We start from the raw sequence: 16,999 nt of genomic DNA on the forward strand, positions 1-16,999 counted from the left end.
TCCTATGAAAGAGCAGCAAACACTTACAGTTTAGCCATCTCTGCAGCCTCTTGTGTTGTTTTGTTCTCCCTCTGCCCCTCACAGCTCCTGCTGTGATCCAGAGCCAGTATCTACCTGCCTTGCTTTGTGGTGCTGGCGACAGAGCCTGGGTCCTTTAGCACACTAGCAGAGTGCTCTACCACTGAGCTCCAGCTCAGCCCTCTTTTCCATGTGTGTGTGTCTGTGTGTGTGTGTGTGTGTGTATTGTTCCTGCTTTGGCACAGGAAGGGCTGTTAGCCAGCCTCAGATTTTAAGCCCAGGTAGACATTAGGAACAAGGGCAGGTGGCAAAGAGCAGTCACTCCAAAGCGAAGTCAGGCAATGTTCAAACACCAAAACATTTTAGCCAGAACTGTGCAGCTTCAGAGGCTGCTGTGAAAACTAATGAGTGAGAGCTACTGCTCAGGACCTGGCACCTGGACAGAAGAGGCTGTGTACTCACTCTAGCCTCAGGGCCTTGACCTTGCTTAAGGCCAGACTCTGGAAGCAAGGAACTGCTTCCAGTTGAGCCTGAGGCAGCTGCCCTTTAACAGGTGGACACAGATTTCCCACAAGAACAGCACGTGTGCTCTCCAGCTGCAGAGGTTAGAGTGAAATGGCTCTCTCAGGGCTAGGTATCAGAGTGCCACTTTGTGCCTTTCAGTTTACTGCCATGGCCAGAGCCTGGCACCTTCCTGCAATCTTAGGCTCCTAAGTCACCACCTTCTTTCTCTCAATCCAGGCAGTCAAGTTTGTACCCTATCTGACTGGTAACATCTGCTTTGCAACCTGATCCTATGTGATGTGATGGGGTTTCTAGGGTTCTGTCCATGGTGATGGCTATTGTACTGCTCACGACAACCAATCAGGTTAACTGCAGTGAGGGATCAGAAACTGCACAAGACATCTCTCCAACCTAGCTCCTGTCCTGTGCTACAGGAGACTGCTTCAGGCACAGGGCTCATTCTCGGGAAGTGCTGAGGAGAGTCTCTAAGTACAGACAGTTACTTGCCTGTGACAGAGAAGAGGCAGCAGCTGGAGAGGGCAGCGGGTGAGACAGCTAAGCAGCAGTAACACTCAGGCTCCCGTTGACAGAGCAGCGGGTTGGTGTTAGGGGTCGTCAGCTTCAGCCTCTGAGTGCAGAGATGGGATGGGGAAAGGGAGCTGGCTGTTGATCCCCTTTGATTGGAGACCCAGTCTTGGTGGACATTTTTGTAGTTCCAGGAGAGGTCACAGTGGACTACCATTCACAAAGCCCTGTCTTGGGCCCTATATTGTTCAGCAGGCAGGATGTCCACGATTCATCCCCATCAGACAGTGACAGCACTCATGGCCACATTTCTAAAAGCAGCAGCCGGAGCCTTCAGTGAGCAGGCAATCTTCAGAATAAACTACCATCTTTTGTTTTCTAGTTTTGCTGTATGTTCTTTGGAGCTGTATCTTGTGAACGACAGGAGCATGCCAGCTACCCCCTGGACAGCCTGGCCACAGCAAGTGACAGTGAAGAGGACGTGAGTGGGTGAGCGTCCACGCTACTGCGCAGGGATAGCTGCCTGGCGCGTGGCTCCCGGAAGGCCAACTGGGACCAGAGCAGACTGTCCCAGGATGCCCGGACAGCGCCTCTGCTCTTGCCCTGTCACTGTGCACTAAAATCCACGTGCCACATGGGGGACAGAGCTGGCAGCACAGGAACGGGTTGTCAGGGTTTGGGTGCCACTCTTTACCCTGCAGCCTTCACGTGTCCTGTGCTGGTCCCCAAGGCACACGTTCCTCAGCATGGGGCGAGGTGGAGCTTCCGTGCCTGACTGCAGACAGCAGGAATCCGGCTTAGGCGACCACCTGACAGGTTTTGTCTATTTTTTTTTCAGAGTAGAGAAAAGGTTGTGAATAAAAAACCACACAGTTACCGTTTCACTTTGTGGCCATTTTATATATTATACAATTGTATCTCCCAGCCCTCCGCTGCTCTGGCTCCTGTATGCTATGCAGGGAGATGCAGAAGGCATGCCGTCAAGTCAGTGTGAGTCACTGGCACACACAGCAGCCCGTGCTCAGCCTGGAGTGGAACGAGGCAAGGGGCAGGGGCATGCGTGTCCCCTGCTGCTCTCGGATCTAGCTACTCACATGCAGATTAAAAACCTGGCCCCAAACACACTTATATAACATCTCATGGTGTAGGACTCTCTCCCAAACCTGTGTACAGTCCGTTATAAGCGACAAAAGGAGCCTTCAGGAACATCTTATTGCTAACTCCTTGAAAAAGCGTCAAACCATAAGGAAATGTCAACCCAGCAGGCCACTGTACTTTAGACTCAGTGCTGCCTATGTGGGTTAGCATGCTTCAGAAATGTGAGCAGAGTTCCAGCTGAAACCAGAGTGACTGGGTTCTTGCAGCTTAGCAATGAGTCACAGCTACCCACAGTAACCTAATAAAAACCCAACTTCATCCTAAAATGTTCCTCTGTGAATGAAAACAGGCTTTCCAGAAGCTTTATGTGGGAGCTGACAGTGCCTGCCTCTCAGCCTTGTCCTCTGTTGTAGGCGCAGGATCTGTGAGTCTCATGTTTACACTGATAACTGGACTTCAGACATTCCTACCCCGCACAGATGGCCGCAGAATGACTCTGCAGGTCTCCCTGCTGAGGACAAGGCCTGGGCCCACACACCGAAGCAGCTTCCCAAGGTTGGCTGCAGCACTAGTCTGCCCAAGACTGACACTGTGATACTACCCCACACTCAGGGCTTTGCACTTCCAGTGGAGTACAAGGTGTGTGTGCGTGTGTGTGTGTGTGTGTGTGTGTGTTGCCAGGATGGAGTCCAGGGCCTCACACATCCTAGGCTAGTGCTCTCCTACCGTCCCCCCTCCACACACACACACACAGCAGAATTTTTGGTAGCTGCTTCACTCAGTACTGTCAGGAAGGCACAAGGCCCCAGCTGCAAACCCTCTATCTTACACTCAGTTGTCAGTCCACTTTGCTGGATTTCTGAGGAAGATAAGCAGCTGTTGATAAGTAGCCATGCCGGGCCAGGCTCAGTGGTACAGCACACAAGACATAGCTCTGAGTGCTGGTTCACTGTCGGCTGGGAGCTGAGGATGTGGAGACGATGCTGATGGTGGTGTCTCAGTTCCTGACCATTCAAACCAAGGGAGTGGCAAATAGTATAAATACTATCTTTATTAAATATCTTTACAGTTTATTTAAATGTATTTACAGAACTATTCCTGCAGAAGTTCTATTTCAGACATGGATTCAGGTCATTGGCTCTGGTAGGACAGACGATGATAGTCTCAACAGAAGACGCAGTTCATGAGCGAGCACAGACTCAGATCCACGCCCTCATTTACCCATCTTTGCCACAAGCTACCTGCTAACAGTTACGTTTTGACAAGGACATTGCTTTATTGACAAGTTCAGTTGTGTGATAAATTTACTTTTTTGAAAGAAATAGAATCCAAATGTCTGTTCCATATTTTGTTTTATGAGCAGATTTTTTTTTTTTACTATCCAAAATTCTTTTAAATGTAAAAATGTGACAGTCTCCAGGAAACTGAGTGTTACAACTTTGCCCAAGAGAGCTGCTATACAGTAACAGGGAGCCACAGCCTACTCAAAAGGACAACATGCCCAGCTTCAGCCAAGCCTGCCCTGCCTCCACACCCTTCCCGGGGACGGCAGCCCTGCCCAGGGCTGTGCCCATCTGCTGGCTGCTCGAAACAGAACGAGGGCAGTGGCAGAGGGCACTCTCCTGCCTCGGAGCTCATACCCAGTCTCTACTCCAGACACAGCCCAACCCAGACACACACCTGGAATGGATTCTTTGTGAGTTTGTGCCTTTCGGCCACGCCAGGCACGCATGGCAGCTCGGGGTGCACGGCCTGTTTTCCCCTCATTTCTTTCTGTCTGTAAGAGCCTAGGGACTCCAGCTACTTCATCTCCATTTGATAATTTTATATTTTTTGTGCGCAGGCAGCTTAAGTTCATAGGAAGAAATAAGGTTCTGATATGTTTAGAGTGCACATCTTTAAAACAGAACAAAATAAAAATTTCAAGCATGTGATAAAAATAGTGATTTTTTTTTTATAATACAGTATTGCTTTATAAATATAGATGGAAAAGCTATAAACTTTACTGGTCTTTGGTGCATCCAGAGGGATAAATAATTTGCCATTTGTAAATTAAAACCCAAATTTTCTCTTTTGTTATAAAAGTTCACTCTGTGAGACAAATACAAGTGCTTACATTGCTTGATTTAAAATACAACGCACGCGCACACCAGGTTCCAGATCAGACCTGGCGAAGGGTGTGTGACCGAGCCCGCAGCCTCAGTGAGTGTGAACAGTGCTTGCTTTGCCTGACCTCTGACAGTTATAAAAGTAAGTGTGTAACAAAAAGGACAGGGTGAAGCAAATGGAATATGTGCTGTCACTAGTCCACACGCCAGGCCCGAAGGAATTCTCTCTCGCTGAGTCCTGACGCCTGCCCTATGGTTTTCAGTTTCCTAGAACAGCCATACTGCCTGTCTGTTTCTAACAATCACTGCTCAGAAAAGTGAGTTGACTGAAAGTAAGTTGTATAAAACACACCAATCTACTTTTACAAACATTGGTTGATGAGCTAAATGAGAGCAGGAAAAAACCAGTGACTTAACCAGCTCTGCTCTTAGTAGGAATTAAATGTCGGCATTGGAAAATTAATGCAAAATATATCCAGATTGTAAGGCTACAACACCTCTGCCCCAAAACTAATTACAAACCACAGAGAAGAGCTGAAGTACTCAGTCCTAGAGTCACACACCCCATCTGGATGCAACCTTACTGTTTTAAACACAGACACTGCTAAGAGTTTGTGCAAAATAAATACCCACCATGTGCCCCTCATGCCCCGGGATCAACAGAGTACGACATCTCCTTCTCCAATTTCCCTCCATACCCAGCCCTGTATCTCCTCACCAAAGAACTCAGTGTTGTCAGGTCAGGGTAGTTAAGGCATTCTGACATGTAATTAAAGGTGATTCAAAATAGGAATCTAACATTATGCCAATCTCGGAATAGTAGATAAATTACTGAACAGCTTACAAATGAGTAACTCATTCTTATAAACGAAATGCCTGTTACAAGCATGATGCGCGGAGAGAGCATGACATGTACATGGTACATGGTAAACAATTTAAATAAGACAAGACAGCTACTCAAATATACAAACGCACAGACAAAACCTTTAAAAACAAGTTGAGGTAACCTCAAACACGAGTTCATTGCAGTAACGAGGGAGCCAGTGTCTCCTGCAGAGGAAGGGCCACACAGCTGCTCACACGGTCTTCACACCAGCGTCATATGACTTGCACAGAAACACGGCTTTAACTTAAGGGTTCCTAAGTATATACGGTTTTTCTACCACCAAGTTAATGAAGGAAAAGAACGGACCCAAAAAATATATATATATATCTTTACAGCAGTCAATTGTACACAAACTTTAAAAATAAGTTTACGCTCGCAGGTAATGGGGAAGTCTGAGAAGGAACGTTACCTACTGCAAATGGCTATTGGAACTGTAAACATTAAGCTGGACTCAGGGCCCCACACACAGCTGTGGTCACTGTGAGGGTCAGATCACCACTAGCTTTCCCGTGGGCTCTAGAGATGCAGCTACCACCTCATCACCTTGAGGACGCAACGCAGGTGGGCATGCTCTAGGGTGGGAGGCCCCTGAGGGGAGGAGCAACCCCCAGCCATCTCCACCGGAGCTGCAGCTGCACACTCTAGCCCAGGAAGGCCCGTGGCATCCTTACAGGCAGCGCGGACGGCTTCAGCTACAGCATTTGATTCCCAGGCTTTGAGGAGTTCTGAAATTTTGCGTAGTATTTCCATTACTAGATTTTGGTAAGGTGTCTCCTTCCCTTGTCCCTCTCCTGTAGGCCAGGCCTCTAGACCGTGACCTGGACAAATCAACAGACTGCCACAGCTGCAGTCACAGGGGCACAATTAAGCATCTTTTAAAAAGCACAAAATATCTGCATCCATAGAACAAAAATTTTCTTCCAACTTGTAACCAAAACCATACGCTGCTGGGGTTGGGATGTCATAACCCAGCACAGAGTTAGAGCAGGGCTGTGGGCTCCTGGGAACCAGGAGTCTGTACAGGAAACACAAGGCCACACCAGTCCTGGCAGAGACTGCACCTAGGGGATGCAGGCTTCTCCTGGGATGATCTGTGTGTTTTCTGGTAGAGGTGTCACTATTTACTATTTGTTGAATGTTAACTTCCCTTTAACACACTGAAATTTTGAGTTCACTTTACCAACATTACTTATTTTCAAAACTTCAACTGCTTTCAAAAAGTAAAAGGCTTTGAAGGCCTCCAGGAGAAGGGAGGGGTCACCTCGGGCGTGGCTCTCAGTGGCTGCCAGCAGGTCCGGGCTGGCAGGTGACAGTAGTGGTTCTCAACGAGGATCTCCAAGGTCTCAAACACGGGCCAGAGCATCCGTCACTGGCCACTGAGATCAGTGGCCAAGAAATGTGGTCCTGCCAGCAGGGTCAGCACACATGGCAGGGAGAAGTCGAGGGCAAGGGAAAGGCAGGAGTCACCAGCGTGGCCAGTCAGTCCGTGTACTCAGCCACTATGGAGAGGAGGACGGTGATGTCATCTGGTTTTCCACCTAAAACACAGATGAAACTTAACAGTGTGTTTGAAGGAAAAGTCAAAGATGTGGCCCAGGACAGCGCTCCGTTTGTGGGTTCCATCTGCCATTGCACCAGACTGGAGAGAGTCAAGGCTGCAAGCTCCAGTTTGGGGAGGAGCAGGAGTTCAAGGTCATTCTCAGCTACAGACCTTAGACTCAGCCATTACATGATGCAGGCTCCCAGAGCTAAAGTAAACAAGGCACGGTTATGCCGCACCAAGGCCAGAGCATGGTGGGGCAACCTGTAATCTCTGTACTTGGTGGGCTGAGGCAGGAGGATCACCACATATTTGAGGCCTGCCTGAGTTATCTATGACCTTGTGATTTAGCTGAAGCTTAAACCCACCTTGCTGCTTTCCCACTAGGTGGCTGTAGTCGGCCACAGCATCACATGAGTGCAGTGAGAGTCGGCAGGACGGCTCCAGGCCGGCAGTCACACACGGCACTGTCCTAATTTGGACAAACATGTCCAGTGTTTGGAAACTCAGAATAGCCTGTATTCTAATCTGCCAAGTAGCTATGGCATGCGCTTTTCTCTGTTTTAACATTTCCTCAGCTCAGATGTGCTCAGCACGTAGTAATATTACACTAGCGAAAGCTGGGCAGCTCCACACAGCTGATACCCCGTCATCCAGCCAGGACTGGCCTGATTCCCGGTCACATCACGGTCACATCACGCTGTAGATCAAGGGCAGTGTCCTACAGCTCCCTCTGCAGACCGCAGCAGCAGTCTGGAATCAGCCTGCTCCTCAGGAGGCAGAGCATTAAGCTGCTGGCAATGTGGCCGGGGAAGGAGGGAGTGCGGGAGTAAAGGGCTTCAGGTTCCAGGCTCTCCTCCAGTCAAGGTCGGCTCTGAAGGGTGACTCAGAGGAGCAGAGCCAGCTGGCACCCTCGCGACCTTGCTGAGAGGACACACGCACACCTACACGTTCTCACCCAGAGCTCTGAACCTTCTACAGAATGCTTACCTCTCACATTTAATCCGTTGTCACATGCGAACTGTGCAAACGGTGACATATAATTTGGGTCATAGGCCAGCTCGTGCGCCTGCTCAGCGATGCTTCTCGCAGTCCGCTGGATACTTTCATAATTGGAATTCTAAAATGAAGGACGGAGTTATTTTTACCACGTTGCTGCCTCGTGTGCGTTCTGCATGAGAACACTTGGTGCAGACAGCGCTGTCGGGTAGAACGCTCACCTGAGCATTTCCCCAGCCCTTAACTTCTTCCAGTTAGAGAAGACATGAGACAGGGTCACAGGGAGCCAGCCCCTCAGAGCAGGGCCCTGCTTGAGAAAGCCTTTGGTTGAGATGGCTCCACATTTTTATTAAGATTTTCATTTTTTGGTTTTCCATTTGAAAACTTTAAGGTATTCTTGCTAAAATGGGATGATCTGAAAAGGTGGGCTCGGGCCACATCTTCATGGCGCCTCAGAAGCCCCCATGTTTATGAACACACCAAGCTAGCCATATTTGCTTTTTTCAAGTAAGAGGTGCCCTGGTGCTGGCTATGCTGAGGATGGCTTCCAGGCCCACATGTTACAGCTTTGCTCTGTGTTCTTCGGCCACGCCCTGTCCCAGCCACTCCCACTTCCTCATCTATAAAATGGGCACTGGAGGACAGGCCTCCTCTCAGCCCTCACTTCAGAGGCTCCAAATCTTTCAGTCTAAAATGTCAACCAGCAGAGGGCGAGGGCAGCTGGAGACATGGCTCCAGAGATTAACAATTTTGGCACTTCTGGCAGAGGGCCCAGGTGACATCCTAACACTCACTTGATGGTTCACACCGGTTCACACCGGTTCCAGGGAGCCGACACACTCTTCTTGCCTCCACAGGCACTAGGCAAACACTCATATACATAAGATTTAAAAAATACCAAGTTTATAAAGAAATGAAAAGCCTTGGTCTGTGTGTCTAGGCCACCCCCTTACAGGGGCCTTTCCTAGCCAGTCTAAGATAGCAGCCCCGTTACTGCCAACCCTGCCGCCAGACTATCCTGCGTATCCATCTCCTCCTCCCAGCCACTCTCCCCTGGACTGGAAGTCCCCGGAAGGTGGGCTCGAGTGCTTTCTGCTTACCACCGTCGCACACAGTGCCCCAGACACACACAGTGCCCCAGACACACACGGTGCCCCCCCCCCGCCCCCCCCCCCTACACACAGTGCCACACACAGTGCTCTGTACACACAGTGCCCTGTACACACATAGTGCCCCAGACACACACAGTCCCCCCCCCTCCGTACACACAGTGCCATACACAGTGCTCTGTACACACAGTGCCCCAGACACACATGGTGCCCCCCTACACACGGTGCCCCCCCTACACACAGTGCCACACACAGTGCCCTGTACACACACAGTGCCCCATACACACACAGTCCCCCCCGCCGTACACACAGTGCCACACACAGTGCTCTATACACACAGTGCCCTGTACACACACAGTGCCCTATACACACACGGTGCCCCAGACACACATGGTGCCCCCCTCCGTACACACAGTGCCCCAGACACACACAGTGCCCCTCCCATACACACGGTGCATCCCCCCCCCTACACACAGTGCCACACACAGTGCCCTGTACACACACAGTGCCCCATACACACACAGTCCCCCCTCCGTACACACAGTGCCACACACAGTGCCCTGTACACACAGTGCCCCTGTACACACACAGTGCCCCGTACACACACAGTGCCCCATACACACACAGTACCCCCATACACGCAGTGCCCCATACACACACAGTGCCCCCGTGCACACACAGTGCCCCGTACAAGCGCAAGCGCACACCACAGGGCAGGCATGGTGTTAGGACCCCCTTCATAGTTTTGGCTACTGTTCCCTGCCATCCTGAAGGATAAGACTTCCTTCTTCCCAGTTCAGACAAGGACACTAGAAGAAGCACCCCAAGCCAGAATGGCGAGGCGCTGGATGAGAAGGGAGTCTCTGCCGGCCAGGACTTTCACTGGGCTAAGAGAATCTGGAAAGCCCAGCTTCGGTCTGGCCCTGCCACCTTTAGTGGGAGAGGCCAAACTCCCTCAGCGCAGCTCTGGTCAACACCCACACTCCGCGCTGCCTGGTCTCAGCCTGACCTCCAGCCTTGCAGCTGCAGGGTGTGTGGGAACAATAAAGGAGAAAGGGATAAGCGACTGCAGAAAAACCAGGAGACCAAACCCTCTGACTCATGCCCTATGGAGGAGGGTCAGGCTGAGCCCAGGGCTCCCCCAAACCCCTCTAATGTTCCCACTTGTAATCACCTGAAATATTACATCCATCACTTCCTGAAGTTCAAAAACTAGTCCTTCCCAAACCAACAAAGGGACAGGGTAATGGGCTCAGTAAAACTCGGCAGCGCAGCGAGTGCAGCTCCCCGGCCTCCCTCCCTGCTCATCAGCCTCCGGGGTCATTACCTTCAGTTTTTTCAGCTCCTGGAGGATCATGTAATCAGGCATGTTGTCAAAGAGACCATCTGTTGCTGTCAGGATGATATCTCCTAACTGGACATCGAAAGACGTGCTATCAGCAGCATCCGGGCTGTGGCAAGGACAGAGGAGGACGGGCAAGGTGAAGGAGCCCTTCAGGGATGTGTCCAAGGCCTGACTACCTGCCTTTTCCAGGGGCATCAACTAAAGAAGCTGGGCTAGGGAGGGGGTCCGCAGACAAGCATGAAGCCCATCAAGCCTGCTTACTGGAGTTCTCCATCCCAAGGGCCCACGAGTGAGAGAACTGACTGCCACCAGTGTCCTGTGACCTCCACACTCCCGCTGGGGCATTAACCTCATCTCACAGCACAAAGTCATCCCGAAATGTCAATCCTGAGAAAACTGGCTGACGGCATCACCTGTCTGCATCAAAGGCTCAACACACGCCCTGGAGTCAAGCTCAGTCCAGGCCGAGACCAGTCATAGCACGCGGCTCAAGAGGAAGGGCTCCTGAGCAGGTCTAACCTCTGCTATGTGCAGGGCAGTGCTCCTGTCCAGCCTGCAGCCTCTGATCCCAGCCGCTCCCGTCCACCACTGTACCCTTTTGGCTCTCAGAAGGCTAGTCACCCACAGACAACATGAGTTCCTGTAGGAATGATACTCAGGATCACCCAGAGAGGTGTAGGCACAGTTAAGGACTGTGTCTCCCACCCTGTTCAAGTATGCCCGACATAGAAAACTTCAAGAAACATGTTCAATGGTGTACTGCAAAGCCAGACTAACCCTCTGAATCAAGAGAAAATCTTTAAGATGCTAAATAGAAAAGGCAGGAGTATGTGGTAGGTACACCTGCTTTTGTAAGGGGGAGAGGGCACACTCGGAGATTTCTAAGCTCAGATCATTAGTCTAGAGAGAGGCCAACCCCAGAGCTGTGGCTGTGCCAGAGGCAGGAGGGCGATGGGTTGCCTTTTGGTTTTTGGCACAAGTTTTCCATTTTAGAGAGAAGGTCTCAACTTGTAGCTCAGGCTGGCCTTGAACTCAAAATTCTCCTGCTTCCAGCCTCCTAGGTGCTGGGATGACAGCTGTGTGACACTGTGCCCAAGCTGGGTACAATTTTTAAAGAATGAGATAGCAGGTATTTTTTTCTGACAAAACCTAAAGGAAACAGATCTACTGCTGGGGGCACGCAGTCAGGGGCTCACAGCCCCAGGAGGCTGGCTCTCAGTCTCTCCTGAAGGCCACCTTCACTGTTTCCCAGCCTGAAGGGGCAGGCAGAGGAGACGCCTAGCTGTCCACCTAACCCTGTGGTAAGGAGCAGCAGCAGGAGGACCTTAGACACTACCCAAGAGAGGCCAGAGCCAAAGCACTCCAGGCTCAATAGAAACCCTGCTCGTGTGTAGTGAGTACTAAGAACACACAAGTGAAGCCTTGTACATGTCTGAGGATCTACTCAGAGCCCTGAGCAAAGTCCTGGCTCAGCTCGGCGTGGCCGAGGGGCGGAGGAAGCAGACATCTAAGGATAAGGGTGATAACTAAGGACAAGCAGCAGAAGGGAAAATCACCATCGTACTGGTGGGACTTGGGTCAGTTCCTTCTGCAAAAATCAAGCCTGCATGTAAGACTCTGGCGTGCTGTCTTTGCAAGCGCATCGGGTTCTAGAAGTGCAGATTAATGACCAGGTTGGAACGGGGGCTCAGTTTTATGCTGAGGTTTTTCTTTCCCCACGAGTGGCCTTTGCCATTCTGCCTGTGTGAGCCTCAACCCCTTTGGACAGTCTGTGCTCTGCTAACACTCCCACCCACGAGCTTGGTGCCCCGCCAGCTGCAGCTCTGCCCATTCCGACTGAACACACTGTGCCGCTGGAAACTCTCGACCACACTGAAACACGAGCCACAGTCACATGCCGGTGAGCTGGGCTCCACGGGCGGCCTACCTCCACTGTACGCCAGGGCAGCGGGCTGGGCTGCTGGCCTGCTTGTCCCAGATCCTGCTTGGGGATCTGGTACTCAGAGGCCAAACCAGGCAGCAGCCAGTGAGGAAAAGGGAGCACCGGGAAGGAGGCTGTCAGCTGAGGCCTTCGCTCCACAGGGCCATGGCTACAGTGTATTACAGCACACTCCACAGCACAGAACGCTGGGTCAGAGAGGGGGCTCAGGGACGGCAGGCACCTGCTGCCAAGCCTGACCCGGGAACCCACCTGCCAGGAGAGAGCCGACTGCACACCTGGGCCATGACACGCACGCACTACCTCCAGCACATGCGCAGGAGAAATACTTTAAACACCGGTAAATGTGTGATCAGATGTTCTCCCACCCGAGGCAGTCCGCACACCTGAGAGCTCACAGGGCCTCCCCCTCAGCAGCAACATTCTAAGTTTTTGAAGACTGGGTCTTTCTAAATATAGTGCAGGCTGGCCTCCAACTGGTAATCCTCCTGCCTTAGCCTCCTGAGTGCAGGGATTACAGGCGCAAGCCCCGTGCCTACCTAGCAAGCAGAGGATTGAAACGGACAACACTAAATACCGAATTATAGAATATCCTAGTTCCAGAGTCAAAGGCGGCATAAATCAGCCCCTGTTTCATGTTAGTTCGGCCTTGAGCTCTGGTTCACCAGGAGGTAATAGGTAGAGAGGAAGTATAAGCAAGAAGACCATTTACTATGAGCCTCTTAACTGAAGAAACTCCACGCAGGGGCTGCCAGTTAGCACATGCAGCCCCTAGAAGGTAGCCAAATAAAGTGTGGTCCAAGCCTTAACCTTACTATAGTCTAAGAAAAGAACAAACTGAAAATTAATTTTAAAGTGCTCCAGTTACTTTGAAAAGACTCCTGGAGGTTTAAAAATAAACGAAGAGACATTAGCCATCATCAGGAAAGAGAGAGGACCCTAGTGAGCCCATTAGGGACGGAGGCAGGCCTGGCCGCTTCTTTTCTGTTGGGTGCACGTGTGAGGAGGACCTCGGAGTGGGAAGTTATTCTGACAGGTAAGATGGACAGAGGGCCGTCAGCCAGTGAGCTGCTGCGTGAGAGAGAACGGGACTGCGTGAGAGAGAACGGGACTGTGTGAGAACGGGACTGGTGGAAGCCGGACTGGCCTGCGCGTACTGCCTTCAGCTGCTGTGTTCAGAGCCCCTGGCAAAGCCCCTCTAACTGGGCCCGTGGAAGGTTGTGTCTCAGGAGAGGGCAGGAGGGAGGCATGGGCCGGGCGCCTCCTGCTTGCTTACCTGTCGCTCAGGACGACGCCCTCAGCCTCAGGAGGGGCGATGGAGAGTTGGAATGGAGTGTTGAAGTAGTGCTGCTGCTCGTCAGACCTGTGCACGACCTCGCCGCCCCGGACCACCAGGAAGCCAGAGTCACCCAGGTTCGCTGTGTGCAAGCGGTGGCTACTTCTGTCCAGCACCACGATGCAGGCTGTGCTGCTGCCTACAGACAACATGGCATGGGCTCACTGCCTCCCCTGGGCTGCTGCCCATCAGCACTCGACTCCAGGGAGCGGCAGGGATGGGAATCTTTTGTTTACACAGGATCATCCATGTTTGCCCCACACCCAAGAACCCCGAGGTGCTGAAGACAAGGGGCGTGGAACATGGTGACCAAGGTACACGCTCTCCTTTGCAGACACGCGTGCCAGGCCCCACCGCAGGTCGCTGTGTCTTAATACGTAATTGCTGGAATAAGGTTCCTGCAGCTGGCACTGCTTTAGTTATGGCGATGCGATGTCACTAAACTTACTGACTTTTAAGACAGGGACATAAGCAGGCTCCTAGACGGACTGCCCTCCGCTGAAGCCATGAAGCACTTTCCAGAGACTTATGACTTACTATGGGGTCACCGGGCCAATTTTCGAAAGTGGCCTGATGATCATCTGTTCCCTCTCCAGAGGCTGGTGCCCAGGAGAACAAGGCCCACCTTGCCGGCAGTCAGCGAGCACTGCATGCGACCACTGCTGTACGAGGCCCACGGTCTCTGGCCTGGCTGCCTCCACCAGGAGAATATGTGGCTCACCAAGAAACAAACGGAGCCTGTCTGCCTGGGGACCGCTGGCAGCCAGTTGTCTGAGATTCTTAACAAGAACGGCGAGAAGATAACACAGGAAACCTGCTCACTCACTCTTACTCTGGGGAGGCGCTGGGTAAATTAATCTGAGAGTCACAGAGCCCTGAAAACATACATACTCGTTATCCAGCAGGTCTCCCTGAGAGAAGCCATGTAAGAAGACCATAAGAGAGGCAAGTCAGACGGAAAGACAAACACTGGCTCAGAGCTAGAGACCCCGAGGGAGCTACGTGTCTCTGGCCGTGCTAGCGGGCAGGCTGGCGGCCACAGGGCAGAGGCTTTGCTAGCATGAGCACAGGCCTGCACCCAGCTCCAGAACAGCTCAGTACCGCCACACTCAGCGCCTGAACTGAACCCCGGGCTCGGCCACTGTGAAGCACTGTGGTCAGTTTCCTCACCCACGGCAACAGGACGCAGCCCAAACCCCTCACAGAGCGCCATGAGGAGAAACCAGGCACACCAGGGGGAACACCGAGAGCGGGTCACCCGGCCAGACACTGGGGCAGTGTGCTAAAGAGCACACTTGGGAAGGGAAGATGAGTGAACTAAGTACATTAAAGCTAGTCTTGGCGGGCTGGAGAGATGGTAAAGAGCTCTTAACTGCTCGTCCAGAGGTCCTGAGCTGAATTCTCAGCAAGATATGGCGGCTCACACCCATCTCTGACTCTAGTTCTAGGGGACCCATCCAACGCCCTCTTCTGGCCTCTGTGGACACACATACGCTCAGGCACACACATACATGCACAGGTAAATTGACTTGAGATGTCACTCAGCTGCCCAATTGCTCCCTGCGCATGCCCACGTCCTGAGCTCACTCATAGGTATCACGCAAAACAGATGCAGTGGTCCACAAAAGGGACCCCAGTATTCAGGACATGAAGGCCAGAGGTGGAGAAACTCACGGTCATCCTCAGCCACACTGAGTCTGAGGCCAGCTTGGGCTGTGTGAGACCCTATCTCTTAATAAATAAATAAATAAATAAAAAAAAAAAAAAAAAAAAAAGCTAGCCGGGCAGTGGTGCCGCACGCCTTTAATCCCAGCACTTGGGAGGCAGAGGCAGGCAGATTTCTGAGTTCGAGGCCAGCCTGGTCTACAGAGTGAGTTCCAGGACAGCCAGGGCTACACAGAGAAACCCTGTCTTGAAAAAAACCAAAAAGTTAAAGCAAGCGACTATGGAGACAGTAATCCCAGGGCACTGCTTTCAGCTGTGCATCCCCAGCAGGCCTCTCAGGGCCCCAAGTTTCTTCCAGCCAGCTGTGGAGAGAGTTCCTACACACCTGCCTCACCCAGTGTGTAAGCAGAGCACACTCAAAGCCACAAGCCACTCCCCTGTGCCGACACATGAGGGAAACAGAAGCACAGCAACTACAGTCATTGGTTTCTCAGTGGGATTCCAATATTTGTTATCTTGTCCCAAAGAAAAGACATAATTTGGGCTGGAGATGGCCCAGTGGTTAAGAGCACTGGCTGCTCTTCCAGAGGTGTGTGTGTCAGGTCAGGGAGGTGTGAGGGTCGGGGAGGTGTGTGGGTCAGAGAGGTTGCTGAGTTCATTTTCCAGCAACCACAGGGTGGCTCACAACCATCTGTGATGGGATCGGATGCCCTCTTCTGGTGTGTCTGAAGACAGCGACAGTGTACTCATGTACATAAAATAAATAAATAAATAAATAAATAAATAAATAAATAAATAAATAAATAAATCTTTAAAAAGAAAAAGAAAAGATATAATTTAATGTAAAGAATCAACATAAGCCTCTTCCATCATTAGTGTCCAGCTATTTGGCTTCCTTATATTCTGAATCAGGCTGACTAAAAGTGGCTCTGACACCCATTTGGTGCCTACGGAAGGGAAAACAGTGGGTGCTGTGCCAGCCAGGGGCGCTGTCAGAACCTGCTCTATGGCTTGCTGTGAAATCAGCTTTCCTTCCTAAAAGCCTTGAGCTACTCAACATTACAAAACGGCCACACAAAAGATCTTTTGGGAGCTGATGAAATTAAATCTTGAGAGTGAAACGACAGGGCCTTGGAGCTGCTCCTCAGGAAACACCCGATGACTCACTGTGAAAACCTCAAGCCACCATTTCATGCCCCTGTGGAATCAAAATGGTCCTAGTGAGTCTTGGGGCTTCCACAGCACGGCCTGGCTGCTCACTCCCCTCCCCCTCCCAGGGACCCAGCACCTTGTGAAGGCGAGGGTCGGACCTCAGATGACCGGGCCGCACGGGCAGTGCCTGGGCAAACCTCTCAGGTTAAAGAGCAAGTATGTTTACCACTCAGCCATACAACCTTCTTATCTCTGACACCTCAGACACTTCTTTCTTCCGTGGTGCTGGAGACCGAAGGCATGGTGCGTGCTAGCTCCCTGCTCTACTACCGTGTACAACCCCAGCTGCAGGACCCATTTTATTATTATTTTTTAAGGCAAAGACTCATTGTACAGCTCTGGCTGGTCTGAAACTCACTCTGTATATCAGGCTGGCCTCACTCAGAGATCCGCCTGCCTCTACTGCCCAAATGCTGGAATTAAAAGGTATCATGGCAGCAACCCTTTGGAGTCTTATGAACTTATTAATGTATTTAAAGATTTCTGAGGACACTCATGTCAACAATAAAGGCTTCTAGAGTATTTCTTGCTTTGTAAACTTTTTTAACAGTTGCTGGATTAGAAAGCAAAGACAGGCTGGGGAGATGGCTCAGTGGTTAAGAGCACCTTAGCTCTTCCAGAGGAACGGAGTTTCATCCCCAGCACCCACATAGAGTGGCTACCAACACCTGTGTCTGTCTCTCCAGCTCCAAGGGATCCAGTACCCTCCCCTAGA

At 51.3% G+C, this 16,999-nt stretch overlaps 2 protein-coding genes across 2 annotated transcripts in view; one reads left to right on the plus strand and one right to left on the minus strand.

Moving 5' to 3' along the window:
• Window positions 1-2,072, plus strand: part of Rad9b (RAD9 checkpoint clamp component B) — a 30,606-nt gene extending 28,534 nt beyond the window's left edge. The window contains exon 11 of the mRNA XM_052168313.1: window positions 1,430-2,072. Coding sequence (XP_052024273.1) covers window positions 1,430-1,540 — 111 coding nt within the window. The 3' untranslated portion in view covers window positions 1,541-2,072. The remainder of the gene's footprint in view (window positions 1-1,429) is intronic.
• Window positions 2,073-3,178: 1,106 nt separating this feature from the next.
• Pptc7 (protein phosphatase targeting COQ7) overlaps window positions 3,179-16,999 on the minus strand; it is a 41,984-nt gene continuing 28,163 nt past the window's right edge. The window contains exons 3-6 of the mRNA XM_052168314.1: window positions 13,348-13,546; window positions 10,115-10,238; window positions 7,670-7,799; window positions 3,179-6,677 (exon numbers count right to left, since the gene is read on the minus strand). Of these exons, the coding sequence (XP_052024274.1) occupies window positions 6,619-6,677; window positions 7,670-7,799; window positions 10,115-10,238; window positions 13,348-13,546 (512 nt within the window). The 3' untranslated portion in view covers window positions 3,179-6,618. The remainder of the gene's footprint in view (window positions 6,678-7,669; window positions 7,800-10,114; window positions 10,239-13,347; window positions 13,547-16,999) is intronic.

Source organism: Apodemus sylvaticus, chromosome 22, assembly GCF_947179515.1.
Source record: "Apodemus sylvaticus chromosome 22, mApoSyl1.1, whole genome shotgun sequence".
In the NCBI taxonomy this organism is placed as follows: Eukaryota; Metazoa; Chordata; class Mammalia; order Rodentia; family Muridae; genus Apodemus; species Apodemus sylvaticus.